This window comes from Beta vulgaris, chromosome 7 (assembly GCF_026745355.1).
Source record: "Beta vulgaris subsp. vulgaris cultivar EL10 chromosome 7, EL10.2, whole genome shotgun sequence".
Lineage (NCBI taxonomy): Eukaryota > Viridiplantae > Streptophyta > Magnoliopsida > Caryophyllales > Amaranthaceae > Beta > Beta vulgaris.
This window is the reverse complement of record NC_079208.1, coordinates 12,779,322-12,797,620: the sequence shown is the minus strand read 5'-3', so window position 1 is coordinate 12,797,620 and position 18,299 is coordinate 12,779,322. Positions and strand designations below refer to the sequence as shown.

General features: G+C 34.0%; 1 protein-coding gene and 2 long non-coding RNA genes across 4 annotated transcripts; 1 reads left to right on the top strand and 2 right to left on the bottom strand.

The window, feature by feature from the left end:
• Positions 1–9,043: 9,043 nt before the first annotated feature.
• Positions 9,044–12,035, bottom strand: LOC104884312 (low temperature-induced protein lt101.2). The gene is made up of 2 exons (XM_010668942.3): positions 11,828–12,035; positions 9,044–9,332 (listed from the first exon to the last, which is right to left on the bottom strand). Exons 1-2 carry the CDS (start codon positions 11,906–11,908, stop codon positions 9,249–9,251), a joined length of 165 nt encoding a protein of 54 aa, XP_010667244.1. The 5' UTR covers positions 11,909–12,035; the 3' UTR covers positions 9,044–9,248.
• Positions 10,219–12,021, top strand: LOC125499477 (uncharacterized). The gene is made up of 2 exons (XR_007276349.2): positions 10,219–10,328; positions 10,366–12,021. It is a non-coding gene; the product is annotated as an uncharacterized LOC125499477 (long non-coding RNA).
• A 1,417-nt stretch (positions 12,036–13,452) lies between the features above and the next one.
• On the bottom strand, positions 13,453–18,054 carry LOC130592148 (uncharacterized). Of its 2 annotated transcripts, XR_008970360.1 has the most exons (4): positions 17,927–18,054; positions 17,604–17,811; positions 17,071–17,161; positions 13,453–13,541 (listed from the first exon to the last, which is right to left on the bottom strand). It is a non-coding gene; the product is annotated as an uncharacterized LOC130592148 (long non-coding RNA). The 2 variants fall into 2 exon arrangements; XR_008970359.1 differs by lacking the exon at positions 17,927–18,054 and having other exon boundaries at positions 17,604–17,916.
• Between the last annotated feature and the right edge of the window lie 245 nt (positions 18,055–18,299).

Sequence of the window (18,299 nt, the reverse complement as noted above, 5' to 3'; positions counted from 1 at the left end):
TTTGGCATTGGAACATTTATTTAGGTCTTTGTTAATAGTAATAAGCATGTGAGGTGCTGAAATCATTAAAACATACAATAATACATATGAATATGGATAATGTATAAAATAAATATAAAAAAAAAGGAGATCAAAGAAGAATGTATAATAAAACAATAATTTTTTGAAGATTACATTATGACAAGTAAATTGTTAGTAAAACAAGATATTAATTGAAATTGACCCTCTGAAATTGTACCTTTGTCGTTTGGGTCTTCTACAACGATCTGCATGATATACAATCTTAAAGCTTTAATGGAGTTTTAATAGATTCAATATAAGTTTGACTGTTTGTAGTATGTGTTAAAAGTGTTATAAGCTTCGTTCCAAGCACTTAGTAATACGCTTTCCTACAAGAATTTTACCGACCACTAGGATCAACAACGTTCACGGTAAACTTTTGTGAGATACGAAAAAGAAGCTGTGGAGTTTGGTTGATGACAAACTACATACACTGAAATGCATTTGAAGGTTTTGTTTTACTATGAACAAGTATAGAAATCTATAAATGAATTTCCTTAAGCAAGTATGAATGTTTTCTAACCCCATTCTATATGTACGTGATATCTTCCTATAGATACTACGAGATAATTACACAAGAAAAGCATGAAACCAGGCAACGATTCACACGAAAAGACATGCCCCATTTCACGAAACAAGTAACCTACTAGGTAAACTGACGAATTTGGAGCGGACGCTCCATGGCCCTGTCAAGGAAATTGGTTCAAATTCCAATTCCCTGACAACTCTGAGCGAGTGCTTTACTAATTTGCCTTTTTGTTTTTTCCTTCTTTCTCACTACGTATCGTAACACCACAACGTCGAAACATAATCATCACATATCATCAAAGAACACATTTGTCTATAATTGTTCCAACAATCCTCATCCTTTTATAGTATAAATGTTTTTAAGTCGTTCACTTGCAAACAATATAAAGCAACTAACTTCTGCATAAATGAAAATGTCTTTCAAGTTGAATTTCCACTTAGTATAACATACTTTATAAGCTTTCGATTAAAGTGATTTACTAAGTACTGAATCACCCAATCATATGAAATATTGAAGATGTTACACACACAAGCTTACACAAACACACATGTAAATAACAACTCCTTCAATGGCCTTGAGTCCATATCTGCTGAGTCATGAGTGTTCCAAGCCAAGCCCCGAACATGGTGAAGTGGCCAAACTTCTTACTCACATAGGTAAACCTTAATTAACATGCTCCTACAACATGAGCAACTCATCAAAGGTTTATTAAGATATTAAATTCATCCTCCAACATTGTAGAAACAAGCACTCAGCTTGGGATGTATCTCTTTAAGTGCTAAAAGCCACAAACCAAGTTTAATCCTCATTGAATTCATGATCTTGCGTTGTACAAGAAGTGAATTGAGTTTTCTTCACTTGTGACTTATACATGGGCTTTATTCCCATCCCTTATGATGTTTTGTACACCATTTCCCTTGGCAATGGTTTAGTGAACGGATCAGCTAGGTTCACATTAGACCGTACAAAATCACTAGATGAAAAAAATTGGAAGGGCTGCGTTTTTTAGAAAATGTAGCCCTTAAGTATGAAGGGATGTGGTTAACTAGAAAACACAACCCTTTTGATACGAAGGGTTGCGGTTTTTAAGGTGACCGCATCCCTTTATGTGAAGGGATGCAGTTTCCCAATTAACCGCGGCCCTTCTGAAACAAAGGGCTGCGGTGTTTGCGTTTAGCCCAAAAACCGCAGCCCTTCACTTTAGAAGGGCTGCGGTGAAGGGCTAAACGCATCCCTTCCTTGACTAAAAATGCACGCACAACGATAGATTACACACATCACGAATTTCCCTCGCTCTTGCTCTCACTCCAACTCCCGCACTCACTTACTCCCTCTCATTCTCACTCACTTACTCACCAGCGCCCTAATTCAACCACCGACGACGCATCACCAGTTTTCTCTTCTCAACCGACGACGCACCACCATTGACGACGCACCGGCTTTCTCTTCTCTTTTCTTCTCCAAGCTAAGGGTGTTTAACCTCCTCTAGTTGCATGCTTAACCACGCACCACCACCACAACACAACGCCACCTTCACTCTTTCCTCTCCTCCTCTTTCGGTAATTTCCCTCTTTTTCATTTTTTTTACTTTCCAAAAATATCAATGCAAATTGTTCAGTTTCAAGCTAAGGGTGTTAGTTAATTTTGCTATAATATAGTGGGAACTGATCTTGGTAGGTTTTTAGTTGCTCTAGTTGGGTTAGGTGAATTATTGACCTCTCAAAGAGTGTGTTTTTTTAATCACATGAGCAGCGAATGAGAGATATTGGAGGAGAGTGAAAACAGTTAAGGTGAGACAGTAATGATGGATGGAGTAAGAGTAGAGTATGAATAGAAGATGGGCAGGGGGTTTGCAGGGGGTGTGGGAGGGTGGGTAGGGGGTGGGGAGAGTGTGTGGAGGTGGGAAGGGTGTGTGTGGGGGGGAGGGCTGAGGATGCTGGGCAGGGTGTGGAGGAGCGCTGGGGAGGGTGGGCAGGGGGTGGGGAGGGTGTGTGTGGTGGTGGGCAGGGGGTTGGGGAGGGTGTTGTTTTTACTTAAATTTGCTTGTCTTAATTCATATTATGTGATTAATATGCAACTCTTTTAGTGATTAATGTTAACAACTCACTTAGTCTCATAATCCTCTTTTGATGTAGCACATTGATGTTGAATGATCATACGTAATCTTATTTGCATAACCCATATACTCTTTTAGCTAAATTTTCTTTTCTTAATTGATTATGTGATTAAAATGTGCAATGTGAGTTTTGTTAATTGTAGGAAAAGAGACTAAGCAAGGCAAATAAAGTTCCAACCATCTCTTCTCTCTTCATTTTTCGTCACTTGTGTCGTTAAGAGTAGAGGTGATCATTTTGGCACGGCCCGGCCCGGTCCGTTTTTGGGCCAGGTTTTGGGCAGAATTTTTCGGCCCGCGGGCCGGCCCGGTCGTTTTTTTTGTCTATGGGCGGGCTTTGGGCAAGCTAAAAACGACTTTTTAGTCTATTTTTTGGCCCGACCCGTTTTGGCCCGCAAAAGCCCGCTAAGTCCGGCCCGAAATAACGAGCTTTGGACACAAAAATCGGCCCGAATTTAGGCTCGCCCGGCCCGGCCCGACCAATGGGAAAAAATTTTTGGCCGCGGCCCGGCCCGGCCCATGATCACCTCTAGTTAAGAGGTAACTAGTTTAATTTCTTTGCATGTTTTATTTTTTGTTTGATTTGTTGATGAACTAGATAAAGTTGTCATATGATTTTAGGCCTATTTTGATCTTTTTCCGTCTAATTTGTACTTTTCGAGTCATTTAACCCCAAATTCATTATAAACATGATAATATGAGGTATTGTATAACTAGTGTGTAGATTTCTAGGTGTGCATTAGTTGTTGGTCGAATTTTGGGAACGTAAATGTTTGGCTCCAACCAGCGAAAAATTTCCCTCCCAAAATTTCTCTCTTTTCCCTCTTTTTCATTTTTTCAATTGATGATATGATTGTTTTTTGGGTTTTTTCACCAGGTACCCCTGTGGTTTTTCAAAATTCATGGGGTACCCCTAATTTTTAAAAAATGCACCAGGTGCCCTTACTATTTCAATAAAATGCACCAAATGCCCTTAATGACTAACGGCGTCAAATTTCCATTAGTCATTAAGGTTAATTAACCCTTCTAACCCCTCTAAACCTAACCCTAACCCTAATCCCTAATCTAACACTCACCCCACCCTAAACCCTACCACCACAACCCCCTACCCTTCCCCCACCCCCGCAGCCGCCCTGCCTTCCCCCAACCCACAACCGCCCTCCCCTCACCCCCACCCTCCCACCACCCCCGTAGCCGCAACTCCCCTCTCCTGTAGCTCCCCCACCCCCGTCAAATCCCCCTCCCCCACCCCCTGTCAAATCGCCCCACCACCGTCGAACTGGGCTACAAAACACCAGCCATCTCTTGGATTTCTCCGAAATTTCTGAAAAAAGTCGACCAATGGGTTCGAAATTCCTCCTTCTTCTTCATTTCTTTTTCTCTCTCCTACTTCATTGATTTTTTTTATTTCAAAAACTTAATTCAAAATTGGTTTTCGAAAATGAGTTCAAAATTGGTTTTCGAAAATAATTTCGAAAAAATGTTTTCGAGAATCCTTTTCGAAAATGTTTTCGAAAATCCTTTTCGAAAATGTTTTCGAAAATGATTTTGAAAATGATTTTCGAAATCAGTTTTAGAGGGGGAGGTGGTGGTGATTTTTGCTAGGGGAGGGGGATGCTAACGGGGGTGGGGGTGGGGGTGAGTTGGGGACATCAAGAGGGGAGGAGACTACTGCAGGGGGTGAGGGAGGGAGGGGGAGGGGAGGTGTTGGTGGTTGGGTGGTGGTTGTGGGTTTAGGGTTTCAAGTTATGGGATTAGGTTAGGGTTTAGTTAGTTAAGTAGGGTTTAATTAGGGTTAGAGAGGTTAATTAACCCTAATGACTAATGGAAACTTGACACCGTTAGTCATTAAGGGCATTTCGTGCATTTTACTTAAAGAATTAGGGTACCTGGTGCATTTTTTAAAAATTAGGGGTACCCCATTAATTTTGAAAAACCACAAGGGTACCTGGTGAAAAAGTGTACAGCGGCCCAGGACCGGACCAGACTAGAACCGACTAGATCGATGGACCGAAATTCGGGTTTTTATCGAATGGAGACCGGAACATAATTTTCTATCCCGTCCGATTTTGGACCTGTTGGACCGTAGTTTATTTTTGTAAAAAAATATATTTCATTTATATATATATATATATATAGAAATGAGTTCCTTTGAGAATGCATACTTATGTGAGAAATGAGAATGAAGTTTATTCGATATAACTCTTATGAATAAGTGATGTAACTCTAACGAAAAAGTGATGTAACTCCAAAAAATGAATATAAGAAAAAAAAAAGTTCAAAAATTTTTTTTTTTTGGGCTCAAAATTTTTTAGGGAGGTATAACTCTAATGAACAAGTGTTGTAACTCTAATCCAATCGTGTGGTTGAGATTTATTCTCATTTCTCATGTAAGGAGCATTCTCATGTGATCTCGCCCCTATATAGAAATATATATATATATATATATATATATATATATATATATATATATATATATATATATATATATATATATATATACACACACACACACATATTAGATACATTAAAGTTACTAGACTTTAGTAACAATAATCCTACAATAATAAATAATAGGTTTTTAACTTTCTAACGTTTTAAAATTCTTTAACATATGAACTTTTTTTTACGAAAATAAATATAAATTTCGATCAACCATCCAGACCGAAATTTTCCGAGTTTGTATCGAGATCAAGTTTTTTTGTGGACCAAGGACCGATCCTGAATATCTTCGGTCCTTTCCAATCTGGCCCGAATTTCGAACCACCCCCAGTCTTTGCACAACCCTGATTGATGGTGTATATAGTCTCCATATAAATCCTATGCATGTATAACCTTTCTCTATTAATGCTTGTAAATTTTTAACATTAATTTTACGATCACGCAATCTTATCTGAGATTCAAAGTACAGATCCTAGTGGTAGGATTAAACCAGGGGCGGAGCCAGCAAGGGACATGGGGATAGATGTCCCCCCACTTTGGAAAAAGAAATTCACAAAAATAAAAAAAAAATAAAAAAATTGTGAAACCAAAAGCCACCGATGATGATTGAGAAATTGAGAGAGAAAGGAAGAAAATATCCAAATTTAAAGAGACGGATAATGATAAGCGCACAAAATTGACGATGGCAGAGCACACATTAATATTGCTGATTGGTTGAGCTTTACCTTGAGATGTGTATGTGCCTTAACTTAGAAGGATGATATGTGGCTGCATCATCGCTGACATTGTTATATTTTCATTTAGGCTCCGTTTGGCAGGGCGTAAAACGTTTTCCCGGAAAACGGTTTTCCTCTATTTTCAGTTTTACATTGTTTGGTTGGCAAAAGAGTGTAAAACCATTTTCCCTTTGGGTAAAATTGCTCTCCCAATTATGGAAAAACCATTTTCCTTTCAAAATGAAGGGAAAACTATTTTCCTTATCTCTTTTTTTTTTTTGAAAGAATTTTCCTTATCTCTCTTGTACACTCCACTCACTACATCCTTACTTTCCCTTTCATTTTCCTTTCATTTCATCATTTTTCTTACATCGAACCAAACAACGGAAAACTAATTTTGGAATTGTGTTTTACATTGTAAATTGTATTTCATGAAAATCATTTTACACTGAAAATGTTTTACGCCCTACCAAACGGAGCCTTAGAGAAACAGAAAGTTGAAGAGGAAGAGGAAGAGGAAGAGGAAGATGAAAGAGGAAGAGGAAAGTGTGGAGGTTTTTGAAAGTGGGATGGTTCTCGATGTGTAGGGTGAGTTTCTATTTTGTAAGCCCAATAGATGCTCAGGTCCAAGATTTTGATCGGCAAAGATATTTTCATTAAATAAAAATATGTAACTGCATAGATGAAATATATCCTTGCTTATAAAATTCTTTAACTTCACAATTTTATGTGGAATTGGTTCTTTGGGTGCTTGCATGATAAATTAGTCTTGCTGTCTTGTTCACTTCTATCCTACTTTTTTTTAAAAGATGACTATTGACCTAGTTTAATTGGGTTACTAGCATTTTTTGCACGCGATGCGTGCTTTCTTTTCAAGACATGAACTCGATTTTTTTCGACTTATGTAAAAGTCAAAATTTGAACATTAGACAAACAAAGTATAATTATTTTTAGTTACAAAATTTAATTGGTTTAGCCTCTGTCACTTAAGTCTCTCACCAGTCTCTTGCTTTTTTTACTTTTCAAGGTCAAAATTCTATGAACAAAATAGAAATTTTATTGAATTTATCTATGATTTCTAATATTATAATTTTTTAGTTGATTTTTAAATTAAGTACACTACTTCATATATTGTGAAGAAAGTGGACACTTGGATTTCAAGTCAAATTTTTGTGAGTATGTATTGACGTGTAGTGTATTGGTTGTAGTTTGTAGGTGATTTATTTAGTTTTGTTAAGTTTCCTCATGTGAGTGATTTGTATAATGTAAAATATCGAATTCTATAATATTAGTTGACTTGTGAGTGATTGTTATAATTATATTTTCAGTATTTTTATTTAATCTCCCTTTGGTTTTAAGTGGATTTGTAATTTAAAAGGAAAAGGGTAAAATAGTCTCTTCATTCGGGGACACCATAGCTCCCCCCCTCCCTTATATAATAGAGATATGTTGTACTTTAATTCTTGAATGATATTTTACATAAACCTTTTTACCTTGATATTTAATCGCTATTATATAATAGAAAGAGATAGGTCCAAATATAGTAAAAGTTTATTATATATGGAAACACTATAAAAAGTAAATAATTTTTTTTCCTTGTCTAACTTCTAAATTATGATTTCACTACAAATACACCTCAGTTTTTTTCCTTGTCTAACTTCTAAATTAGTTTGCACACATTGATATTTAAAAATTTTCATCTTTTAATTTTTGTCCTTTTTAAATTTTAACAATTTGAGCTTCAATTATATTTGAAATGAAATTTTGATTTTTTTTCATACACAATTTGATATTGGATTTTTTTTTGAGAAAAACAAAAATCGTTACTTTTCGCAAATTAATTTAGTTTTTTTTTTCTGAAAATGGATTTTTGCAAAAATTGTTCGCAAAAAGTTTGATATTGTTTTGTTTTTCAAAATTTATTTCTGAACATGGATTTTTTGCAAAAGTTATGGGCAAAAATTTTAATATTGGCATTTTTTTGAAAAAACTAAATTTGTTTATATGAAAATGAATTAAATTTAAGTCTGATTGTATAAAAGCCCTTTTGAACTCATTGTTGTCATCTCCATTTTTTAACTACATAACAGTCAACTAATTTCCTATTGTTTATTTCAACTAAATGTGAAATAATTTTGAAGGTTAAAAGAATTATTCCTTTTTCGAAGTTCGCAAATTGCCGATGGATGAATGTGCGATATCGCCGTCAAGATCTTATGCTTTTTTCAAATTTGTGTTTATAGGTAACTTTTCTGAGTATGTAATTGTGAATGGTTCTTGAGAACAGTGATTTGTAAGTAAATTTTTGTAGTAAAGTTTTTGTATGTATTGACGTTCTAGGTTATTAGTTTTACTTTGTATTTAATTTTGTTTAATAAAGTTTCTGATTATTTGAGTGATTTGTGTGATTTTATACATGATTTTCTTAATTATGAGTGATTTGAAATTTCTTCTTTTAAGTGATTTGGTAGTGAGTGTTAAATTAATTTTCGGTAGTTTTTTGCGTCCTGATTCTAATTTTGAGATTCCTTTTGTAATTTAGAAAGGAAAGGGGGGCAAAATAGTCAGTTCAAAAGAGGACACCATAGCTCCCCCTTCTCTTATATAATAGAGATTATGTGGCTTAATTTAATATACTTAAGGATAATTGATGCAACCATATTAACGGCAACATATGACTTATAAATTATAGGGTATTTTTGTCCTTTTAGTTAATTCATAGGAATCACTTTGATTATGTATGCCCTTCTTATTGAAGTATTCTTAACACCATAGTTGCCTTTGTATTTTTATACCAGTTTCATTGAAACTAGATAATGCATTTTTCCATAGCTTGCAGATGGACTCTAGTGACCGGTGTGCAACCAAATTTGTTGACCCCTATTGCTTTTAAAAAACCCACACCTATAAGCATTTTGAAATTTAAGATATAAAACATTAAGTATTAACAATTTGTGTTGGAAGTGTTTTTTTCTAAAAGTTTCACCCGAATTCCCGATGTCCAAAATTTGTCCTCCCAATTTGAGAATTTTAGCTCCGCCACTGGATTAAACATAAGACCTTCACTTCAAACTTCGAATCACCCAAGTGAAAATCCTACCACTAGCCACCAGACCAGGTCTTACTTATCAGAACATAAAAGAAAATTTTAGAAAACTTACGAGTCAAGTACATAAACTGATGTAACCAAATCTGAATCTACATATTGCATAATATGTATACTTTACACACCACAAATACTAGTACAAAAAAACTAAATCCATACATATTAATGCAAAAAACAGAATATAACACCCAAAGATAAGGAATTGAAAGATAACACTACCAGAATACATTTTTTCTCCATATAATTACAAAATTAATGAAGTAGAAATTTCATGTCACCAACTCATGCAACAAGCACGTAAAGAGCATATATTATGCCTGGAATATAACCCAAAATCGTCAATAGCAAACAAATCCAGAACTCAACCTGCAAATTACAAGCACAGAAGTATAAGACAAACCAATTGTTCTTAAATTAAGATATTGTTACATTTCTCCTCAAATAAAAACGATCATATTACATACTAGAATAATATCTAATTTGTGAGATATGAATAATATTTTCAAAATTACCACCTCTTTTTTTTTGGTGAACTAATTACCACCTCTTTATAAAAGTACTTATTACCCTAATGCAGAAACCAAAAATAACACGTGAGTATGTGTCTATGTGAGTCTCCTCTCTAAAAAAGATCCCGCCAAATATTTGTCACTAGTTCGTAAATGGGCCTTTACGAGCCTCTAAAATATCTTTTAGACCATGACCAATGATCCGATTCATTCTATACAACTATACAAGTGACCTATCTATCAGGGAAAAGATTGCAAGTGTACCCCCAATTCGTTCTATATACCCTTTTCATAACTTACAAAATTAAGAATGTCCATAATTAACTCTTTAATCCACACCAAAATTTGGGGTAATTGGTGGAAGGGAAAATTGATATTAGAAATTAATTGTTTTTTTAATTATGGCTAACTATACAGGGGACTTGTTACAATAATAGGGGTTACTAATAACTTTTCGGATCCGTTTAGTAATGGAAATGAATATTAAGTGTAATTTTAGTAGGGAAGCACCCTTAAAATCTCCATAGAGAGACATTTTTTTCCATTGGCAATTTTCATCATCACTCATTACCACCTACAAAGTGGTATTGGATAAGAATAAAAATTCGAAAATTAAAGTAAACACTTTAGGATAAATTAGCATTACTATGACTGTCTATGAGAATGGACAATAATATTCTTCACAAACTTACCCACAAATTCATTCCCATTACCATCATTTATAACCAATTACCAAACCGACGGTAGGAATTACTTATCTTAGAGATAATGATACTTATAAATTTTTTTTGGTTTACTCGTTGGAATAAACTAGTCTCCAACACTAAGAAAGAGAAATTGAGGGTTGACCTACGTGGGAGGAATAGATTGTTTTTTTTTTTTTTGACGAGATGGGAGGAATAGATTGTTGCTATATCATAATAACTCATATGCTAGTTACATTAAATTGGATAATGACCTAACTACTTGGGGAAGTAGAGCATTAGGCTTGAATGTGCTTGTTTTTGAGTCATTAATATATTATATATTACTAATTAACGACAAGTTAATTTAGATTCTAACATTTTTAATCCCAAGCACATTAGCATAACATTTTATTATTTTAATCCCAAGCACCCGCTAATATTTCTTTTATATAAGAAAAAACATGGGACACCAAAAAAAAATCGAAAAAGAAAAAAAAAATAACTAACTTTTTCATTTAAATAAAAAAAAAAGGGAAATTCTCACTGGTACCATCCAATTATCGACTTTTCTCAATGGTAGGCATTATTCTTTTACCTTCCCAATGATACCACTATGTTTATGACTTCTTAATTAAATTAATTTTTTTATTAAAAATAAATTGATATTATTAATGGCTATAAAGTAGAAATACAATCCTACCCATTATCTTAACTTTTTCTCCTATATTTCAACATTCCGATGATTGATCACTTTCCAATTAAGTGAGGAAGGTCCAATTTTGATGAGGATGAATTTTTAGTGTTTGGGTAGTGCGTATGACAGCCTAAGTATTAGTTAGGGTAAATATATATTTTTTTTTAATATTTATGAGTTACATTTAAAGTTTAGCCTAATTTCTATTAACAATAAAACACTTTAAATAAAAAGTCATAAATATAGTGGTATTATTGGGAAGATAATAAAACAAATTGTCTACAGTTGAGAAAAGTCAATAGTTGGATGGTACTAGTGAGAATTTCCCAAAAAGGGAAATAGAAAATAATTTTTTAGAAAACAAAATGTAAAAACAGTCTTCTCTCCCTATTAGTTTTATTTTCTACTTCATATACTATCCCACGCTATCCCACATATGGTATGATAGCACGTATTGGTACATGTAAGGCTAATTATCCTAACAAGTAAGGACGGAGAAAAATCTCGTCCTAATCTAGATTCACGCACGGCCGGTTAGCCATTCATAAGACTTGGCGAAGAAATTAAGGAGAAGCACAAGAATTTACTACTAACAAAAACTCCATATCACTCCTCTACAATCCAATTTTCAACTTTTTCTTCTATTGTTTGGGCCTTTTCCCCTATCAAAATTTTGAGACCCTGCTTTCGTAGATTGAAGCATGTTTCTATCTTGCTCTCCTACTACCTCTCTTTCACCAAACGATTCTTGAGTTCCTAAAACTCCAAAAGCAAAATTCAAGAATAAAATTACAAACCTATCTACATCACTGCCCCATTAAGACTCTTATACACTTAAATAAAACAATTTGGCAATGAAATTGGTATAGACGTATATCAGAGGTAATGCTAACACCACTAAATGATCACTTTGTTTGTAGAGTAACTAGTAAATGCTTTAATTACAGAAATGAAGAAGGAATTAGAAGTTACCGCAATGCCATAACGAAGAAAGACGCCAAGAGGTGGCAGCAAAATTGCTAGTATGACTTCCACAAACGTTTCTGATCCCATCTTTTTCTTTGATTCTTATATCTTGCTACTTCTCTTCTTGCTCTTCTTTTATGGATTTCTTAGCGTGTGTGAATTGTGATTTCTTTCAACTTTCAACCTTTCAATTTTCTAAAGTAGAAACTAGAAAGAAGCCACTTCAATAAAAACAAGTTTGGTTGATCTACCAATCGCCACGTTGTGGATTCGCATGCAAGATTGTCGACACACGTGTCCCACTTAGGATTCTTTTTTATTTTCTTTGTAACTGCCCGTCTGTCCCGTCTAAATCATATTGCTTCTGTCGACACCATTTTTTTTTAGATTTTCTGCGAATATTGGGAAGCATTTTGGGGTATTTTTTTTTATTATATTACTAAAATAGGAAGGTATTTTGAAAAATTATCTCTTACCTGTATATAAAAAAAAAAAGACAAAGGCACGAAGTAAGTCAAATCGTAAAATTGAAAATATGATTAGGTATAAGATTAAACAATCCATTAGATAACGTAATAGAGGTCTGTGTCCGTTGCCACTATAAGTGAATGCCTTAACATATTATTGGGACGAACATTTAAATCATGGACAATATCTTGAAATTCAAGGTGATACTTCACTGAAATACTACCTCTTCGTCCTCATTGGTTTATGCTTATAGTTAAGGATAATTAATTACTGACTTATTCTTTAATGATTACCATATTACCTAAATTACCACCATATTTTTGCACTCTCCTAATAAACCCCTCACCTTTTCATTTAGTTTCAAAAATACTCAGCTATAAACAAAACTAAATACGAAAAGTTACCAAAAATAAGCCAACCTTTGACACATCTTCCACATTTAAGCCAACCTATTGAAAATCCGGATATAATACAACCTTGTATCAGTTTTGCCAATTTTAAGTCAGATTAATTAAAATCGGCTTCACAGGTAATTTATTTTGATTTTTTCCCCTTAAATTCTGATTTCTCTCTCCCCTCTTTATTCTAATCTCCTCTCTTTCTCTCTCCACCTTCTCACTCTCTTCAGCACCACCGCCACCACTAATCACCTACCACCACTGCAACCACCAATCGCCTACCACCACCGCAACCACTACTCGCCTAACTGCTGTCGCGCCGTGCCAACGCCACCATCACATCTCCTTTCTCTTCTATTTGTTTTGTTTTTTTTTTGGACGAGATCCTTCGATAGGGTGTTGTTCGATTAGTAGTAGATGAGTTGTGGGGATTTGTAATGGTGGTTGGTGTAGCTTGGTTATGGGGGTTTTTCGTGGTGGTTGGGTAGGTTTTTTTGGTGGTTAAGGTTTTGGATGGTGGCTGACTGGGTTCATTTTAGGTGAGGGTAAGTATAACAGCCCGCACTTCCGAGCTACTAACTAATCACACTTAAGATAAACCAAACATAATCAATACTTAACAAACCTCGAATTTACATTTATTCACAGCGGAAACAATACTTTAAAAAAATTCTGGATATGTGGGTCAGGGGCCCAAAATAACAACTTGAAATCAAATAACAGATTACGAATACTTCCAAACAAAGCATCTAACTTTACCTCAACCCATTCCATAACATAAAAATCTTCTTCTTGAACAATAATCATATTCCAAGTCCTCAACATCAACCCTGCAAAATCACTAACAATGAACCCTGCCCCCACCAGGACAGCTTCCAAGAACAAAATCAGAAAAACTGAGTACACACATTATCCAACTAGAAATTCATTTTAGTGGCTTAAATATAGTTGTGCGGTTTATTACTCATCAAGTGGAACAATCCCAAACTTCAAAAAAGATTAAAATCAAAGTTAGAAATGTTTTTATTACGACACCAGTAACCCTTAATAGAAAGTACGATAAAGAGTACTCATACATATACTAAATAATAAGCTCTTGCTATAAGGACAAATTTACAACAAGTTGAATAATAAGTCATCAAAATCTCATTTTTGGTGGCTTAAGACCATTCATATACAATTCATGCTAGAATTCGGCATGCTTCACAAGTAAGTTGCTTGCTTAAAAATTTCAGGATTACTATCCTTGCACAATCGCATTAAAGTATGAATTTTTATCATAAAGATCACCACTTAGATCATTCAAAACCCTTTGGGTCTATAGCATTTAATTTCTTTGGGTAAAGCGAACACGAATAGAGAGGGGCACCTTACACAAGGAGCGGAGTGTCTCTAAGCTAATGGAGGTCGTCACCCTACCATTTAAATATTTATGCTTGCAAGCCTTAACCAGGACATGTCCCATTTTTATTATCTGCTGGACTTCACCCACCCAGCGAGGGTTCGGAAGGAGATCACCCATCCTCCAAGGGTTGTTGTTCATACCGTACCTTTTGGTATCGGCCTTTACCCACTTGTATCCATAGTTTATTTACATAAATTGTTTAAATGCACAGTTTATCAATACCACATGTGTTCCAAAGAACACATATTTATCCATGAAGAGGAAAAAAAAAATCACAACTACTATGGTGTTGCTATTCATTGCAAGACTTGGATCTTCTTTTGAAATGTTTTGTTTTACGTCAAAAATTTCACATATTAGTTACGTGTAAAGATATAAGGAAATAATCAATTCTTTACTGCTTGTAAAAGTCGTATAGGCACTTAGTGTGCTCATTTAAACTTTACCAAAAGGGTTGAGTTAACTTGAACATTTGGAACTTTTGTCAAAATAATTAGCAAAAATACTGAACTTCAAATGAACATAACTTCCTGCTCGGTACTTTAAATTAGGAATTTCCAAAACTTAACCTCAATAACTTTTGGATCATGACTACTCAAAGGAACAATACCTGCTCCATAACGCATATTAAGCATCTCGCTCCATAAACGTTGTTTACTTTCCCCATAAAACAATAACTAAATCATAATGCTTATTTTCTCAATAACACACACTTATATTTCAAAACTTATACTCTTGTTCTTAATTCGTATCGCATACTCAATTCAAAGTGTATCAACGACTTAAACTTTCTCCGTAAATTAATATAAAAAAAACAAAGTTGAAATGTAATAACATATCCAAAATACCTGAACCTCAATAATCTTATTATAACACAATCGAATCTCAAATAACTCACTTACCTCAAATATTCTTTTAAGGGAAGTAATATACATAAAACGTATTCGAAATCAAATGTCTCTTCGCAGTCGAACCCATAACATAATCAAAATGTAAAATATGTTTCTCAAAGACTTATAAGATAACTATTATGTAGACCCAATTCTAAGCTCGTGCGATTAACCTGTAATGTTTTACTTGTAGACTATAAGGTATCCTCTAACATGTCTTGACAATTCCCTTCATCATAATAGTTTCTCTTTGTACTTGGACTTCCATCTTTAACTTATAGCATCTAAACTATAGCATTCCAAAATTCTCATGATATGAATTTTCCCCTTAAAGGTTTTCTTATTCCCAATACATGAACTTTCATTGCCAGAATATAACTTATTACATTATCACAAATCACCTACAATTACTATGGCAACTCAAAATATCTCACTCCATATTTCCCAATACTCAACTCGTTGTCCTCATCCTTCTTAAATTTATAATTCACAACCATACTTCCCCATATTTGACTGAAGCTCATATTAGTCTTAACACATACACGTTGTATTTAATCTTTAATTACCATACTCTCTATTATCTAGATTTATATTTTTATTTCCCAACATCCATTTATATATCTTACTCATCCAGTAGAAAAAATTATGCTCCAAACTCTTATATTGACCCCTTTGCGGGTATGATCTTTCATTACATAAGTATTGTAAATTATATCTCTATAATCGATACTACTCTAAACCACCACCAAGATTGGATCCTTTATTTCACTGATACGATATTCATATCTCAAATCCTACACATCCTCTGAACTCACAAACCTCTCGTGACAACTCCATTAACTCATAAATCAATATTTGACTTTTGAAATTCACATCCAAATTTACTATTCCATATCTATCTAATCTACATCCACAATCATCTTCATTCTTAGTTAGAACCTCCCAACATTTATTTCATCCTTCAATTATGACATCACAAATCTTCATTCTTATATAACCAAGCTCCATATTATTTTCGGAGACATCTTCGGGTGATACCATTCAGCCTTGTTTATACGCCATAAGTAAATCTTGGGATATTTGACTACTTCTAATAATATCCTCAAAGCGACAATTGTATTTCTTAAACAGAACTTCACAAGTACCCATCTCACATCAAACTCATTCTAACTTAAATTGCAAACCCCATATAACATAATTCATCCATGATATTCAGTAAAGATATACCTTGTTTCACTAGACCTACGTGTGTTTCCAAACTTAAATTCCGAAAATAATATTCATTAAATTGACCTAAATTCGAGAGACTTTTTCCTATGAGAAATTCTTCATAAAAATTTAAGTAGGAGTGAAGATCCTCCCCGTCATTAATAGAACTAGAAAAACCTGATTTATAATTTCATGAGTCCATATTTGCTCATAACTCCAGTTCATAATTTTCAAAGTTCATGATCATATATAATCAAAATCTCAAATCATAATAAAGAGTCTTTCATACTTTCAGAATTCCATATTAAACTTATATCACATATATTTTCACAATTGTCTTAAACCTGAAATTTTAACTCTAACATCCTTGATCAAAATTCCTTTCTTTTTCTCTGAAACTTTCAAATATAACTATAGTTTAAATCGAGAGCAAGTTCATACATATATCGAGTCGACGTCCCGACTTAGTTCATAAATCGGAGTACTTGTTGTAAAACCATTTAATTATATAGTTAGATATACTAAAGATCCTTTGCTTTAATTCTCATAGCTACACTTTCATATAAAAGATCAACTTACTAAGCATAAGAAGCTTATTATAAATTCGATGTGGAAACAAGTAGGTTTAATAATATCACACATCTATATTATTGAAGGATTCAACTACCTCCAATCAGTTCTTCATAAAAATATCACTCAGTAAAACTCATCACATAAAAGCTTTGCTCGTAGCTTAAAACCAAATATGTAGTTAACAACTCTTGTAAACACACGAATAACACTTTGAATATTTTGTATTTATATAAAGGTATTAAGCTCAGCACATGAAATCACATAAAACACGAATATAGATTCAAAGGTGGAAGGACATGTGTGTACCTTGAAACAATTCCCAATAACTTGACATTCTGGATAACCACTATAGCTCGAACTTCATAATTTATCTCCATATACATACTCCAACAACGACCTCAAAACAATAACAATAATCATTAACCATCCTCACAACAATTTAGATAAACAAATTGAATTACTCATACTTTCTAAGCTCTTCCATGAACTAACCACCCCAACTCTTATATACGACCCATTCTACTAATCCAACTCACAACATCAATTCTATCTCTAATTATTCATTTTGATTTCAGAGAGCATTATCAAACAACATAATTTATAAAAATCAGTTTTTATAAACTTACTTAAGAGGCTTACTTCATATTAGAAGCTTCAATCCAATAAGAAAGATAAAATATTCAATATTTAAGTTTAACAACTCTTATCATAACTATATTTGCTAATCAATAACAAAATTGAGAACCAATTTATTTCTAAAATCAGAATATAAAATTCAGTTGCACCACACTTGAATTGGAATCAAAGGAGATGAGGAATTAAGAAAAATTAGCTTATACCTTCATATGGAAAGGAATACCAACACAATGGCAGCAACAAGGCAAGCAAGTTAGAAATGACAACATGGGAAAACAAAGCCAACCACGGCAGCAACGCAACACAAAGTACAGCAGCAGTGCTGAACTTGTATAAGGCGTAACTCATAGCTCCGAACTCCGAATTGAGCGATTTTTGTGCCCAAATTCATTAGCTCGAAGTGCTCTACAACTTTGATTCAGAAACAAAGAGCAAAATTAGATTGCATGTTGTAGATAATTGAGGCAACAGATTGTCAAAATAAAAACAGAGGAGAGAGAAATGAAGGTAGCAACACCAAACTTACAAAGACCATAACTCATACCTCCGAACTCCAAATCAAGTGATTTTTGTGCCCAAATTCATTATCTCGAAGTTATATACAACTTTGATTCAGCAATAAAGAGCAAAATTGGATTGCATATTGTACATAATTGGGGCAACAGATTGTCGGAATAAAAACAGAGGAGAGAGAAATGAAGGTAGCAACACCAAACTTGCAAAGACCATAAATTATAGCTCCAAACTCCAAATCAAGTGATTTTTGGGTCTAACTTCAATAACTTTTCGAATCTACAACTTTCATGTAATAAGTTTTGGCAAATTTTGACTCCATAATGCAGAAATTGAACATGCAAATTACGGGGTATAAAATCAGAGGAGAGAGCAAATTATTGTTT

Bases quoted from the DNA above. Each gene is read 5' to 3' on its own strand.
- LOC104884312 (XM_010668942.3), bottom strand. From the start codon at position 11,908: ATGGGATCAGAAACGTTTGTGGAAGTCATACTAGCAATTTTGCTGCCA. The intron at 9,333-11,827 runs GTAACTTCTAAT...TGTAATTTGCAG, and splicing joins TTCTTCGTTATGGCATTGCG to GTTGAGTTCTGGATTTGTTT.